This window comes from Danio rerio, chromosome 4, assembly GCF_052040795.2.
Source record: "Danio rerio strain M-AB ecotype USA chromosome 4, GRCz13ab, whole genome shotgun sequence".
NCBI classification, from domain to species: Eukaryota; Metazoa; Chordata; class Actinopteri; order Cypriniformes; family Danionidae; genus Danio; species Danio rerio.
The window spans coordinates 49,905,001-49,922,142 of record NC_141024.2 but is presented as its reverse complement, the minus strand read 5'-3'; the positions used below and the strand labels follow the sequence as shown (position 1 = coordinate 49,922,142).

General features: G+C 36.2%; 3 protein-coding genes across 6 annotated transcripts in view; all 3 read left to right on the top strand.

The window, feature by feature from the left end:
• Positions 1 to 6,002, top strand: part of LOC147844881 (uncharacterized) — a 34,184-nt gene extending 28,182 nt beyond the window's left edge. Inside the window, exon 3 of the mRNA XM_087248785.1 lies at positions 3,383 to 6,002. Coding sequence (XP_087104911.1) covers positions 3,383 to 4,632 — 1,250 coding nt within the window. The 3' untranslated portion in view covers positions 4,633 to 6,002. The remainder of the gene's footprint in view (positions 1 to 3,382) is intronic.
• Positions 1 to 17,142, top strand: part of LOC137490965 (protein NLRC3) — a 766,684-nt gene that overhangs the window by 120,737 nt on the left and 628,805 nt on the right. The gene's annotated exons all lie outside the window — the stretch shown is intronic.
• Positions 10,733 to 16,822, top strand: LOC137491433 (uncharacterized). 4 transcript variants are annotated; one of them, XM_087248936.2, is made up of 3 exons: positions 10,733 to 10,775; positions 12,628 to 12,777; positions 15,184 to 16,822. In XM_087248936.2, the coding sequence occupies exons 2-3, from the start codon at positions 12,693 to 12,695 to the stop codon at positions 16,329 to 16,331; spliced, it is 1,233 nt and encodes a 410-aa protein (XP_087105062.1). In that variant the 5' UTR covers positions 10,733 to 10,775; positions 12,628 to 12,692; the 3' UTR covers positions 16,332 to 16,822. The 4 variants fall into 4 exon arrangements, with proteins under 4 accessions (XP_087105062.1, XP_087105064.1, XP_087105063.1 ...); XM_087248938.2 differs by having other exon boundaries at positions 10,733 to 10,885; XM_087248937.2 differs by having other exon boundaries at positions 10,733 to 12,113.

Below are 17,142 nucleotides of genomic sequence, written 5' to 3'. Positions count from 1 at the left end.
TTATTGCATTGCATATTTAACAAGCTGTTTACAGCTAATTTGATGTAATTTTGCTCACATGGATAATTGAATATTAATCAGATGATGTCATTACGCTGCTGTGCCGTCAGCCAATCGTTGCATTGCTGATCATGATTTTGAGGATCGATAGATCTGTCCTTCATAACACACGCAGCGATCTCAGATCAGTTTATCCAGACATTCAATTCAATTCAATTCAATTCAGCTTTATTTGTATAGCGCTTTTACAATGTAGATTGTGTCAAAGCAGCTTCACATAAATGGTCATAGTAACTGGAACAGTGTGGTTCAGGTTTTAGTGTTTAAGTTCAGTTCAGTTCAGTTTAGCTCAGTTCAGTGTGATTTAATCACTACTGAGAGTTCAAACACTGAAGAGTCAATTCATCGATGCGTAGCTCTACCAATCCTGAACCATGCGAGGCAGTGGCGACAGCGGAGAGGGAAAAAAAACTTCACCTGATGGGAGTGAAGAAAAAAAACCTTGAGAGAACCAGACTCAGTTGGGCACGACCATTTTAATTTCTCCGCTGGCCAAAAGTCTTGTGCAGAACTTCATTCGCCGTGGTTTATGCTGGAAGATGGCCTCAATGAAGACTCGTCTGTCCCTGGAGCGTCGCTGGAATCAGACTCATGTTCTCCACTCCCCATGACCATCAGCGCAGCAGCAGCTCAGGATATGGCCTGGTCCCGAATATGGAATCCTTGGGATCATCACGTCGCTGGTCTTGGATCCAATCAGTGACTCCGCCTAATCTGAGGACCTCGGGATGAGTATCCCCAGGTGAAAATAGAGAATAAAGAGAATAATTAGCGTAGCTGCTGTTCATAGTGTATATAAGCAAGATGTAGAAGCCAGTGTGGAACCCGCTAGGTGATGCACTGAGTGTATGCTTTACTAAACAGATAGGTCTTTAATCTAGTTTTGAACTGGGAGAGTGTGTCTGAGCCTCGGACATTACCAGGAAGGCTATTCCAGAGTGTAGGAGCCATGAAAGAGAAGGCTCGACCTCCTTTACTTGATTTTGCTATTCTAGGTACTACCAGAAGCCCTGAATTTTGAGATCTTAAGGAGCGAGTTGGTTCGTAGCGAGACAGAAGGTTGGTTAGATAAACAGGAGCTAGATTATTTAGAGCTTTATAGGTGAGAAGTAATATTTTAAATTCAATACGAAATTTAACAGGCAGCCAGTGTAAGGAGGATAAAATTGGGGTTATATGATCATATTTTCTGGACCTGGTCAGAACTCTGGCTGCTGCATTTTGTACTAATTGAAGTTTGTTAATAGAGGATGCTGGGCAGCCAGCAAATAGAGCATTACAGTAATCCAGTCTCGAAGTCACAAAAGCATGGACTAGCTTTTCTGCATCTGAGATGGATAGCATATTTCTTAATTTAGCGATATTTCTCAGATGAAAGAAGGCAGTTTTTGTGACATGGGATATATGGTTTTTAAAAGTTAGATTGCTGTCTAATATGACACCCAGATCTTTTATAGTAGAGCTAAAGCTAACTTTGTATCCCTCTAATTTTAAATTGAGTTGCGAGATCTGCTGTGTGCAAGATTTTCTAAAGATTTATTTCATTCTAATCTGATTCGCGAACTTGTTTGAAGAACCATATTAGCGAGAGATCAATTATCAAGATTAAAAGATCCAGGATCTGCCAAATCATCTAGATCATTTAAGCGAGGTACGAAGAACGGACCCCAGGTTATTTCTCCAATAGGAAACTGAAGTTCTAAAACAATAGCATATGAGATCAGGGGCCTGTTTCAGTAAGGAGGTTCAACCAACTCAGAGTTTAAACTTGAACTTGAACTGAGTTGATTTACCGAGAGATTAAAAACTCAAGTTTTCTGTTTCAAAATAGTTAATCTGAGTTGGGTCAATAAACTTTGCCTAGACCAACTCAGAGTTAAGCGTGCACACCATGAATATAAAAAAGGCATTATCAATGGAGCGCAGATATTACGAGTGACTATGGCAACATCTGAAAAAAGAGATCAGCATTTCTTTCTCCAGCTGAACTTGATGTGCTCATGCAAAATTATAGCAAATATGAGCATATATTTTAAAAAGCAACACCACTGCATCAGGAAACAAAAACAGTTAGCGTGGGAAAACATAGCTGCTGAAGTTAATGCGTAATTATACATTTTAAGTATTTAAATATTAAGTATAATAAAATAAGTAATGTAATGTGTGATCATTACATTTTTACCCATGTTCCCACTTTTATAAACGTTGATCAGTTTTAATAGATTTAAAAGTGCACTTGTCTGCCTCTTATTGATCAAGGGATAGAGGTTGATATGACATTTAGAATATAAGCAGAACTAAAAAAATGTTTTATAAAGAATAATAATCCCATTAATCCAGTAACAGTACATGTCAAAGGACAGTGAATTTAAGCAAAACATTTATTTTAAAAGGACAAGCCATTCTCGTACGTGACTTACATTTGTTCTTTGTGTGACTGAAATGTAGGCAATAGCAATGTTTCCATCCAAAAATATTAATTACATTTATGTGCAAAACTGGAATATCACATAAAATATATGCAAATAGATCAGCGTTTCCATGCTACGAATCAAAGAGAACAAAATCATCACTTCCTAATTAACTGGCAAAAGCATTTGCATAAGTTCATTTGTTCATTTTCTTTCGGCTCAGTCCCTTTAATTATCAGGGGTCGCCACAGCGGAATAAACCACCAACTTATCCAGCATATGCTTTAAACAGCGCATGCCCTTCCAGCTTCAACCCAGTATTGGGAACATTTGCGTAAGTTATGTACAATAATGCAAACTCAAAAATATTAGCGTCAATTATGCGCACTTGCTATGAACATGCAGGATTTGTCTCAATCGTGTCTTCCAAGCAAGTTAAAAATGTTTAAATGGAGTGGAAGTTGAATGAACACGGTTAATTTAGAGCGAGTTCATTTGATTGTTTGCATTTAAAGCCACAGGCACAAAAAGAGCTTGGTTTTCTTCTGACCCCCAAAATGAGATATTCTGCAAGGTACATGATCTGATTTTGAGCCAAAACCTTTAATATCTTGTAAAAAGGTTCATAATAAGAACCCTTTAAACAGGATTGTTGATGCAGGAATGAAAATAGCCTCACCATTTACTCTCCCTCGTGTGGGTTTTAAACCTTTATGAGTTTCTTGATCCTGTTGAACTCAAAAGAAGATGAAAACGCAGAGATTGGCTTACTTTGTGTTCCAGAAAAAAGGAAAAGTTCAAAACTGCATAACACAGAGTAAATGGTAAGGTCATTTTCATTTGTGGGTGAAACATCCATTTCATGCTTGTTCCTTTGGGCCTTCATACTAAAAGTTCACTTTTTTTTTTAGACCTGGTGGTGCTGAAAGAAGAGACTCATCAAATGGAGGAGAAACAGCAGTTAGAGAAACCCCAAGAGATAATGAATAATGAAAAACCCACACTGACTAAAAAGACTTCACGTGGAAGACCTCAGAAACCCAAATCTGGATGTCTTTTAAGCTGTAAACAGTGTGGAAAGAGATACAGTCAAAAGTCACACCTGAGAGTTCACATGAGAGTTCACACTAAAGAGAAACCTTACACCTGTGAACAGTGTGGAAAGAGTTTTGGTTATATGCAAGGCTTTAGAACCCACATGAGAATTCACACTGGAGAGAGGCCGTACACATGCCAACAGTGTGGAAAAAGCTTCTATTATGCAGGAAGCATTGCGGTGCACATGAGAACTCACACTGGGGAGAAGCCTTTCAGCTGTGCACAGTGTAGAAAAAGTTTCAGTCAAAAGCAGAACCTTGACATTCACATGAAAGTTCACACTATGGAGAAACCTTACACCTGCGAACAGTGTGGAAAGAGTTTTGGTTATGTACAAGGCTTTAAAACCCACATGAGAATTCACACTGGAGAGAGGCCGTACACATGCCAACACTGTGGACAAACCTTCTATCATGCAGGAAACTTTGCAGTGCACAGGAGAATTCATACTGGAGAGAGGCCATACACATGCCAACAGTGTGGACAAACCTTTCATCATGGAGGAAACTTTGCAGCACACATGAGAATTCACACTGGGGAAAAGCCTTACTCTTGCCCTCAGTGTGGAAAGAGTTTTAAGCGAAATGGCTCCCTTGAAGACCACATGAGAACACACACTGGAGAGAGAATTTTTACTTGCACACAGTGTGGGAAAAGTTTCTCTCAAAAACAAAGCCTTCACATCCACATGAGGATTCACACTGGAGAGAAACCTTACACATGCACAGAGTGTGGTAAAAGTTTCATATGTAAAAACGCACTCGATTACCACATGAAAACTCACACCGGAGAGAAGCCGTTTGCATGTAATCAGTGTGGAAAGAGCTTCATAACCAAAGCTAGCCTTAAGAATCACATGAATGGTCACACTGGAACCATAGTGTTCACATGTGATCAGTGTGGAAAGACTCTCACACGCAAAGACTCCATTAAGCAACACATGAAGACTCACTCAAGAGAGGATTGTTTTAGATGCAGTGAGTGTGGAAAAGACTTTAAACATAAAAGAAGCCTCAACACTCACATGAAGCTTCACAATGGAGAGCAGAGTCCTCAAAATTGAGGCCTTGTCCACACAAACACTGGTATATTCAAAACGGCAGCTTTTTCATGTAGTTTGGCTGTTCGTTGACGTGAAGTTTATTCATAAATTACTTTCGAAAGGATCACATGTTTATGATTGTCCACAACTGGTCCTGCATTAGCTAAGACGATTCACCAATCAGATGATTCCTAACTCACTATAAATAACCAGAGTTTCTTACCTCTGTTATCTTTGTCTTGAGAAATTCCCCTCCCACCCCTACTCCCCCTCCTTCTAGATTGTAATGTAATGTAATGTAATGGGTATTTATTGTATATAGCACATTTATTGTGTATGGCCATACACCCAAAGCGCTTCACAATCATGAGGGGGGTCTCTCCACACCACCACCAGTGTGCAGCATCCACTTGGATGATGCGACGGCAGCCACAGGACAACGGCGCCAGTGCGCTCACCACACACCAGCTATTGGTGGAGTAGAGAAACAGTGATAGAGCCAATTCGGTGGAAGGGGATGATTGGGAGGCCATGATCGTATGGGCCGATAGAGGGACTTTGACCTGGACACCGGGGTTACACCCCTGCTCTTTCACGAGAAGTGCCATGGGATGTTTAACGTCTCATGCTAAACTTCGTTAGCAATGTTGCCTCAAAGCAAGAATGTTACAGGTTAAAGTTTGCTGAACCGGTTAACATTTTGTGTGGAGTTTGCTCGTTCACTCTGTGCTCGCGTAGGTTTTCCCCAGGTTCCTCCCACAGTCCGATCTAATTAAACTGAACATTCTACATTGGCACCATAGTCGAGCTCTTAGTAAGCCATATAGCTCTCTTTAGCCATCTCTATATCTGTCAGTTGAACAGAAATGAGTCAGGGGAGTTTATCAAGAATTACCTGAGCTCAAACTCCCCTCACGCCCTGTTTACAGAAGGGAGCCCAGGGCTCGAGGATCTTATGAGCTTAGGGCTCTCCCCCGGGACAGCTTTCCCTCCTTTAAATCTCTTAAATTATTATATGCAATCTCCTCAGTTATTGGACTTTTTAACTGACAAGGGGAAAAACTTCAAAAACATATACACTATGACTTAAACTACTACTGTTGACTGTTGTGTTTAAGGATAGTGTAATGCAATATTAAAATTCAGGATTTAATAATGAATATAGAGAATTCCAGATGTTTCAGAGAGCAGGTCGACACACACACATAGATTGCTATGATAAAGCAGGCTAAACAACCATACATGTATCAATTAAATAAATTCAGATTTTTTTTTTTTGATAGGCTAAAAATGTTCATGTGTTAGCTATCTACCACTAACAAGTAGTCTTATATGCAAAGATGTGTTATTCAAAAATTTGTTTTTAGTTATTAAAAAATACTAATTGTCCATATTGGCTCTGTTCAATTTCCCTTGTCTGTCCGACACAGTGCTCAAGCTAAAGTGCATAACCTCTAATATAGTTCTTTGTGTGTGATGACACACAATTACAGTGATGTTACTTTGTGTTTCCTGAAAGAATGAATAATTTGTTCCAGACCATCCCATCCTCGTGTGCAAAAGAAGGCCAGCAGGCTTAGATGAGATAAGAATAAAAATGCATCAAGATGCACTTCATACAAAAATAAATAATTTTTTTATGACTATTATTTAAATGTTTAAACATCTTTCCCATCTACAGTAATTAGTACATTTTTGCATGATTTTAAACACTTCTGTGGTGTTCTGTCATTACTTTCAGACCTAACCTAAATGCAAATGAAACAGAGGAAGCGAGTTTATGAAGAAATAGTCTTGTTATTCAAAAGTAAAATAATTTTGTTTAAACTGTTAAGTTTTAAGTAATAGAATTTTCATTTGTTTCACCTTAAAAGAGTATAAAGGGGAGGTATGTTTAAAATATATACTAAAGGCTTTTACAGGTAAACTGATATGTTGTCTGTATGTTGTGTTATACCCAGCCTGATCTCACGAGAAAATGTAAGTATTTTACATTTTGCCAGTTTAGTGGCTAATTCAAATTCAGTCATACGAAATTGTACGATTTTAAAAAGGAGGCGTGGCACATGCTAAATGAACCTTTAATAATTTTAACAAGGTCCACTGGCTGTCAGGTTTTGTGCACCACTACAGAGCTTTAAGTGAAATTGATTTTAAAAGTTCTGAATTTTCTTTTAAAATTAAAGAAGACTTTGATGTGCAAATTATTTATTGGACCATGAAAAATGCAAATGAAAAATGCAAAAAATGTATATGGGCTGAATATAAACAATCAAATTAAATTTAGTAATGTTCATCCTAATGTTTGTTTAAATTCAGCCCAAACAATTTGTTTGCAACCACTTTTTGTAAATCCAATTAATATACTCAATCCATCTTGAATTCTCCACAAAAAACATTTGACACAATATATGGAGGTTGTGTTGTTTAATGCATAAGTACTTGACTAAACATTACAATGTGGTGCAACAAACACATTAAAACCATTTCAATAAAACAATGTTGCAAAATTGTTCAAATGTTTCACTTATGGCCTGTGTGAAAGGTTGACAATAATGCAACACCCAACTGTATAGAAACACAAACTCAAAAGGACAATTCACCAAAAAAAAAAATGAAAATTGACAATTTCCTCACTCTTTACTTGTTTATTTCTTCTGTTGAACACTAAAGAAGATTGTTTTAAAAATCTGAAAACCTGTAACCACTGACTTTCATTGTATTTTTTTTTCATGGGAGTCGATGGTTATAGGTTTCTAGCTTTCTTCAAACTATCTTCTTTTGTGTTCAACAGAAGAAAAAATCCACAGAGGGTTGTAAACACTTGAGGAGTGAGTAAATAGCGAGTAAATTTTCTTTTTTTAGTGAACTATCCCTATAGAAACACATTTTAATCGTTCAGACATTTATTTCAGGGTAGATGCTACTTGTACAATTAAATGTAAACAGTTGTTGGTAAAAATCAAGAAAACTTTCACTATTTAAGGGTAACATTCAGTGAACAATTAAAGTGATTGTTTTACTTTATGTACTTGTCAAATAATTGTACTGCGTGTACATGATTGAAAAATTAACCATTAAAACATTTGAACAGTTCTAAGCCTATATGACAATTGAAACAGCTGCAAACATTTGGTTGCACCAAAAAAAGTATCAAATCTTAATCTTCAAAAAAACTCAATCATCAAAAATAACCAGCAATATTTAAGTGCAAAATTAAAGGGAATGTACTTTCTGTATACAGAGTGATTCAACTGTATGAAGTGTAAGAAGAATGACTGAAAACAATAGCTTGCATATGAGCTGCCCACAACTCAGTTCTGAATAAACCCACTAAACCAGGGGTGTCAAATCCAAACTTAGTAAGGGCCACACTGAGTGTTGTGAATAAAGTCAGGGGCCATACATACATATTTTTTTTAAATGTATTTATTGAAGAAAATAATTTTATACTATCATTTTACACTTCATTAAACCACATTTATCAAAATAGTAAGGTTTTTATGGGCATATACACAATGATGAAACTCTGATGTTTTGATATAATTGTTAAACTTTTACACACATGCAGGTAGAATTATGAGTGTTTTAAAACGTTTTTGTCAATTTTTGCCATATTCTGCCATTGAATGGATGTGGTTTTGCCATGTCCCACACACCGCTCAGCCAAATTCAGTGAGTCTACAAAGTAGATAAATTAGATCAAATTAAAAAGATTTATAAATATTCTTATTGTCTTTAACAAGTTATTTCACAAAAAAGGTAATTTTAATCACTTTTTTTTAGCTTTCATAATATTATTAATCGTTTTGCATGTGTCCTTGAGTTTGCTGTCCACCTTGTCATGATGTGGTAAATGCCCCTTTAAGACCCCTCTGATGTACTCTGTCACCTACTCGGTCCCAGTCATTCCCCTCGCTGGCCAGCAGAGGTCATCATGACCAGACTATTGACATTACGTCATCCCCACTGACTGATTGTCACACACACCTGCAGCACATCTCCTAATCACCTGGCTCGCACATAAGCAGCACACACACACACATACACCCACACCCCCCCACACCTTCAGCGTGAAGTCTTGTTCTGCCCCTGCTAACACTACTGAGCGTTTCTCTTCCTTGCCTGCTTTCCCGTTGATTACCTTGGACTGTATCTCGACCTTGTTTTGCCTGCCGCCTGCCCTGAACCCTAGCCTGATTACCGACTTTGATCCTCGCCGCCTTCCTCTGACCCATGCCCTCACCTTGTGTTTGCCTGCCGCCAGCCCTTCATCTTGATACTACTGTGTTTGATGTGAGTTCGCACAAGCATAACATCGGTGTGCTACTTGTTATTAAACTTTATTTAATAAGTATACTGCAAATGGATCCCTCTGTGTCAGACCCTTCCTTACATACTCCTTGGTATCCCTGTGCCCATTTTGCTTTTCTTCAGAGGAGGTTTAAACATCTGATGTGCACACAGTAAATATCTACACTTATGTTTGCTATGTTTCCTCATATTGTGTTTGAAAATTAATGTTGACAAGCTTAACATGTCCACCATGTCAGAGTGAAACATTCATTACATTTTTTTTTAATTCAGAGATTAAAATATAGCTTTTAAACTATGTACAAAGAGCTTAAATATGGAAACACTTTACCAGCTGCAGGTACAGCATGTGTTCAATAAATGATATCTTTAGCCAAAAATGTCCTCTCTGTCATTGTCACAAATCCTTCCTTGACAGGGCGGACATATGCATTGGTATTGACACTTTTTTTTTACTATTTTATTGTTAATTACGGAATGTTTTTATGTTACTTACAACACCCACACACACTACACCAGTAGATGCATGAGTGGACAAGACAAACCTTTTGGCAATATCTGTCACAGCATTTACAAAGATCCTTTTAAAGTTCATATAATGAAGCTCATTGACTGATTAAAATAAAACTACAGCCCTGAGTATTTGTACATTAATGTGAAGATCTGTAATCTAATTACATTAGAAGTGAAGTTTACCTTATTCTGAAAAATAAAACAGGATTATTAAGGTGTTTAACTTGACTTGCTTCCAACATTCCCTTCACTCATCCAGTACAATGAACAATGTAAAGATTTACATTCATTAGCAAATTTAGTTTAATTTGAAGGACAATAATTGTTTATTTTCCATTTATCTGTATATTGATAAAACTTAATTGATAACAGAAGAGGCGGCATGGTGGCTCAGTGGTTTGCAGTATTACTGAAAACAGTTGAATTCTTGAAAACCTTTACAATCCTTTTATACGAACCCTTTAATATTTATTGTTGTACCTGTTTTTTTTTCAAATGTTCCTCCATATTTAGTTCACCAAATAAAGCCTTTGTCCACCCTGTCATGTCAATGTCCACCCTGTCATCTTGTTTTCCAGTCATGTTAAAAAAATTAATTATTTATAACCTCAGCAAAATATCTTGTGTGATTTCTTAATAAACCAACAAGTTAATATTGTTGGAAAGTTTGACAAAATATTTTAGATCTTGGGTTTTATTTTGAAAAGAATTATTACATAATTTATTTGGAAATCAATGTTTTGTCCATTATTTCATTATTACAAATAGACTTTTTTTTCTAGAATCTATAAAGTTGGGTTGGTAAAGGGACACATGACCTTTCTGAAAAGACACATTTAATAATCACACTGCAATGAAAATACACTTATACTACTTTGAATTTGTCCATGACAGGGTTGACACAATTTGAGGTTTGTTTGCTGTTTTTCTGTTTACATGTTATTTGTAAAAAGTGAAGGAGCTTGACCAACATTCATTTCTAACAGCCTAAATTGTATTGAATACAACAATGTAGTTAAATCAAAAATATTTTTTTTATTATCCTATGCACTTTATAGTGACAATGACCTGAAAACGTTTTTCAAAATTGTCTTAAAAATGTTCAGATTATTTAAACAACTTCAAATACTGAATATCTGTAAGCGTGTCTGTGTGTGTGTGTGTGAGAGAGAGAGAGAGAGAGAGAGAGAGATAAAGTGGAAAACGATGGAGAAATGTATCAATAAGTCATGACTGCAACAGTAAGTGGCAAAAAAGCTAAACAAAAAATTACTTTTATTTTGGCGGGTCCTGTGACGTCATAAGGCTGCGCCGCTCCTACGCTGTATTGGAGAAAGGTTTGTTTTAAAGCTTCTACACAGATATAAAGCGATTGATTGTAGAATACATGTTTTTTTTTTCAGATGCATCAAAAAATCCAGATAATGACCAGCTAGGAATAGCATATGTAATTTCAAAGTTTAATATAGAAAAAATAAATTAAGGATTTTAAACAAATTATCATTATACACAAGGGGAAACGTTGGCAATAAGTTTATCATTACAATGGGTGAAAGATGCAGGAATTAAGGAAGTTTTAGTTTGCTCAGATTGTATTTCTGCTCTTTTAAGCATTGAAGCAAAACACTCAGACTGTAGGCAAGATTTGGTTATTGAAATGTTACAAGAGTTGTATAAATTAGGAGAAAAAGTAAAGGTAGTGTTCATGATAGGTAAAGTTGGTTTTATATTTGCACATTCGTTCATTTAGAAGTCTCTATATTGTTTACCATGTTACTTTGAATATTTGATCGGAATTAGCATGCAACTATGACTTGAAAACAACATTAACACTCTTTATTTGACTGTGAACAATGTTGTCATTTGATAGTGATTTCGCTGTTTAGAGTTGGCAAATAATACTTTTATGAAATTATAATATTAAGGGTATTATTAAGGGTAAAGTCTGAATTTGCAAATATAAAACCAACTTTACCTCTAAGTGTTCATGTGGGTGCCGGCTCATGTGGGATTAAAAGGAAATGAAGCAGCAGATAAAATGGCAAAGCAAGCTACGATGGAAGATAATATAGGAATGGAAGTGAATTACAGTAGAATTGAAGTTAAAGCAATAATAAAGAAACAAATAATGGAGAAACAGCAGTACCAATGGAATGCAGGAAAGAATGGAAGGCAAATGTACAATATTCAGCCAAAAGTGGGTAAAGTGAGGCACTCGAGTGGAAAAAAAAAAGAGGATACTATATTATCCAGATTAAGAATTGGGCATGCTGGACTTAACAGTACAATGAAGTTATAGGCACAGCACAGAACAGGTCTATGTGAGTGTGGGAAAAATGAATCTGTTGAACATGTGATCATGCATTGTGAGCGGTATAATAAAGAAAGAAGAAAGTTATTGGAAGAAGTCAAGAAAGAAGGAAATTATTAGTTTACATTGAATTTTTTATTAAATCCTGAGGTAGGACGGCATAAGTGCACTGCTTTGTTTAGATTTTTGAAAGACACAGGACTGATTAATAAGATATGATTATTAGAATTATTTTAATGTAAAATTATAAAGTTTAAGGCAGGGATGGAGGGAGTTATTTTCTGAACCTGACATAGTGGGAGGAGTGAACAGAAGTCAGAAGAGCTGGAGACGCAGAGCTGGCGGATGCGAAGTCTCTCACTAGGTTAGGGGAAGGGATTATGGGAACAGAGTAGAGTCTCTGAATCAGGTTACAGGAAGGTGGCGGTAATGCACAAGAACTTATGCGATCCGCCAAATAAAAACGAAAGAAGAAAACGATTGATTAAAGTCTCTGGTTTTTCACCCGATGATAAATTATGTTCCTGCTGTTGACAATATTATTTTAACCCTTTATACAACATACTACTATTTTACTGGGGGCTATTGTTTGAATAAAGTAACAGAAAAGTGTTTTAATAAAGGTTTAATTTATTAAATAGCATAATGTCATTCCATTCTAAGTATACATCACTATAAACAAGAGATAAAGTACTAGTTTTAATCAGCTCATTTGTGGCTATTGTTTCTTGCTCGGACTTACCTGATTTATTTTTTTAAATTACTTTCATATAAACTCATAGAAACTGTTGAAGCAAGTGTTGAAGAGAAGTCATTTTGTTTCTGTTCATTGTTTTATTCATTTTAAAAAGTTTTATTGTTTTGTTAATTTTACACAGAATAAAGTGTCCAAACGCAGAGGAAAACTCCTGCTGAAGCGACTGATCTCCACACTGTTATAAAGATGGCGTTTATTAAAGAGGAGAGTGAAGATGTGAAGATTGAAGAAACATTCACAGTCAAACAGGAAGATCCGCAGGAACAAACAGGTTAGTTTTCATTCTCAACGACCAACTCAGTCATTTGATCCTCATTCAGATATATTTTAATAACAAGAATACTAAATTAAATCCATCTTGTAGCCCTGAGTGTGCTGCCTAGTTCTCCTAAATGCACATAAGCACTCATTGAAAGACAGGAATGAGTTTCTCTCTTGTTACTTGTTCTCATTTATTTTGTCATTACTTTATGTATTATTAGTCTTCCATTTTCTCTACCTTCTTAAGGTTATTGCTTTTCTTGTTCTTGTACTGTTTGTAAAGCGTCTTTGAGCACTGGCGCTATATAAACAATCAAAAACAATTAATAAATAAAAGTTTAACTGAGCTGAGGATATTTGACCTACAGTATTCTCATAAAAGATATCTGCCTTTACAGTGATGGTGTTGGCTTGGTACTTTCCATTTGCATATGTCACGTTTGATCATGATTCTCTTTTTTCTCAACTTCTTTATGGGTTTAAACTTGTTTCTAGTAGTTGTTACTAGTTCTCACAGATAGTATCTGAGTTAGAATTCCATCATTATTATCATAACTAATTACCAGGGCTATTGTGTTTAATCAGGGTTTCCGCTGGGTCATAAAATGTCGTAAATTCCAAAATCAATTTTTGGCCTTAAAAAGTCTTAAATTTATTGAAATATTGTGTTGTAAGTCCTAAATCTTTTTTAAACAAGTCTTCATTTTCCTTTGTTCGTGTTTTGCTTCATAATCTGGCCAAAACCCATACAATCACCAACAATTTATCTCAATAACACTTTCAACTTTTTATTCAAAAAGGTAATTTTTACTCTATTTATCATAATGGTTTAATTATTTTCCTTACAATAACATTTGTTTAAACGTGCTCAATGTATTTACTGCTGAGGACATGACCTGGACAGATTTTTGTGCATAAATTTAATTTATTGTAGTTTTAAAACTTTTGTTCATTGTTTTTATTTTATTTATATATTTTTTAAAGAAAGTTTGTTGAAAAACAGTGTATGGATACAAGTAAAGCTTGCTTGTTTTTACACAAAATTTAAAATCTTTTGCTAAGAAATATCTAAAGAACTGTATTTTTTATTATTCATTCATTATTGTATTGATAAATATATTCAATTATAATTTGTTTTGATTGGGCAAATACAAATCTTTTCCATCTGGGCCATTTGAAAAATTCCTTAACCTTTAGCCCTTTGTGAGTCTAAAATTTCATTCATAATGGTCTTAAAGCTTTACATTTAACTTGGTGAAACCTGCAGTAACCCTGGTTTATTCATTCATTTTCTTTAGTCCCTTTATTAATCTGAGGTCGCCACAGCGGAATGAACCGCGAACACTTATTAACACTTATACACTATAGACAATTTAGCCTACCCAATTCACCTGTACCTCATGTCTTTGGACTGTGGGGGAAACCGGAGCGCCCAGAAGAAACCCACGCAAATGCAGGGAGAACATGCAAACTCCACACAAACGCCAACTGACCCAGCAACCCTGGTTTAAATTATGTCAAAATGGGACGATAACCAATTTCAAGGTATACCGCAGTTTGGAAAAGTCAAGGTTTTGAAACTGCCAAAATGTTCTGTTATATCGTTTTTACGGTATATGTAAGTTTTATTTATTGATTTATTTTTTTATTATGTTTTAAGTTTTTTAGGACAACAGTATCTCCAGCAAATAAGATATCCAAAGATGCCATTTTAAAATTGTTTTTGAACAAATAAAGACAGCAGACGTCAATGATTCATTTGAATGATTTAGCCTGACATGTTTACTGCTCCAAAATATTGTAAAAGTTTCTCAAAAGAAAATATATTGTGTTCAAAGGGCAAAAGATTTTTGTTTTTCACCCAGACATTAAAAAGAGGATCTTTTGAGCTCAGGGCTCTCTCTCGAGACAGCATGCCAAACAAGCTTTATAATCAATCATCAGCTAAGTGTGAACTCTTGAAATGAATGAAAACAAGCAGTAAAGTATGTCATTTTGCCATTTCCTCATCTCTCCAGTTTACAGCAAACGTGGCATTAAGCATTTGCACAAGTACATTCATTAATTTTCCTTGGGCTTAATCCCTTTATTTATCAGGGGTCGCCACAGCAGAATGAACCACCAAAGACTTATTTTACATCTTTAAAAAAATAGGAATAATAGGAACCCTTTATAGGGATAATTGACACAGAAATAAAAATAGCCTCACCATTTACTCTCCCTTTTGTGGTTTTAAACCTTTGTGAGTTTCTTGATTCTGTTGAACACAAAAGAAGATATTGTGGGAAAAAAAATGTTTAAAACCACATGACAGAGTAAATGGTGAGGTCATTATAATTTTTGGATGAAACATTCATTTCATGCTTGTCGCTTTGTGTCTTCATACTAAAGTTAACTTCTTTTTTTTTCTTTTAAGACCTGATGGTGCTGAAAGAAGAGACTCATCAATGGAATGCAATGGAAGAGAAACAGCAAGACATAATGACTGATGAAAAACCCACACTGACTTCACACAGAAGACCTCGGAAATCCAAATCTAGGTGTAATTTCAACTGTAAACAGTGTGGAAAGAGTTTCAGTCAAAAGCCAAAGCTTAATGTTCACATGAGAGTTCACACAGGGGAGAAACCTTACACCTGCGAACAGTGTGGAAAGAGTTTTGGTAAAAAACAAAGCTTTAAAACGCACATGAGAATTCACACTGGAGAGAGGCCGTACACATGCCAACAGTGTGGACAAACCTTCTATCATGTAGGAAACTTTGCAGCACACAAGAGAATTCACACTGGGGAGAAGTCTTACCATTGCCTTCAGTGTGGAAAGAGTTTTAAGCAAAATGGCACCCTTACAGTCCACATGAGAACTCACACTGGAGAGAGGCCGTACACATGCCAACAGTGTGGAAAAAGCTTCTATACTACAGAAAATTTTACACAGCACATGAGAATTCACACTGGAGAAAGGCCATACACATGCCAACAGTGTGGAAAAAGCTTCTATAATACAGGAAACTTGGCAGCGCACATGAGAATTCACACTGGGGAGAAGCCTTACTCTTGCCTTCAGTGTGGAAAGAGTTATAAGCATAATGGCAACCTTAAAGCTCACATGAGAACACACACTGGAGAGAGAATTTTTACTTGCACACAGTGTGGGAAAAGTTTCTCTCGAAAACAAAGCCTTCACATCCACATGAGGATTCACACTGGAGAGAAACCTTACAGATGCACACAGTGTGGGAAAAGTTTCTCTCGAAAACAAAGCCTTCACATCCACATGAGGATTCACACTGGAGAGAAACCTTACAGATGCACAGAGTGTGGGAAAAGTTTCCCATATAAAAGCACACTCAATCACCACATGAGAACTCACACTGAAGAGAAGCCGTTTGCATGTGATCAATGTGGAAAGAGTCTCACGTGCAAAGACTCCATTAAGCAACACATGAAGACTCACTCAGGAGAGCGTTTTAGATGCAGTGATTGTGTAAAGGGCTTTAAACACAAAAGAAGCCTCCGCGCTCACATGAAGCTTCACAATGGAGAGCAGAGCCCTCAAAATTGAGGCCTTGTCCAGCAGAGCTTAAGGCTCTCGCTTGAGACAGCATGCCAAACAAGTGTGAACTCTTCAATACATATCAAATTACTGAGATTGGAACTCTTTGAACACCTGAAGATTTAAACGGTCTTTTATCGGTCTTTATCAGTCACGTGCGTTTGTTGTGTTACGTCATTTTTGACGTATTACTTTCCGAGACAACTTGAGAAAGACACATAACGCAAGAGAGATACATGCCTTAAAAAGGTCGAGCTGGAGAAGTGCAAGAAAATTGAGAGGACGCGGTACTGCAATAAACTAAACAACGTGTTAGGGATTGTCATTTTGGTAAACTGTCTTACATTCAGGATATAGATCGGTTTCATGAACTGCAAACCAACGGAGTGCGCTGCTGCCGACCCCTCATTGCTGATAATAATGACATGTCATACTGTATATCATTAATGTCCTAATATACGTTAAGTTTGAACACCATTAAACCAGAGTATTTCTAATTATGTATTGCAGTTTTCATTTTATTTCATTAGTTACATCTAATATTTACATTTACTGGTGTGACACAAAATGCAGCCGACAGCCAACTCAAAATTTTTAAATAAACACATCCCCTCACTTCCTAAATGTGTGAGAACTTTGATGAAGACTTCACACACACACACGTAAAGTCAAAACAGTAGTTGGTGGAGAGTGTGTCTATTTTGGAATATTGAAGCATGTTGATGGACTGCCATTATTTAAAAGCTTACAGGAGCAAATTTGGCCAATTTTAGGAAAAATTCCTTTTAAAAGGGATATGTTTGTCATCTGTGTCTTCTGT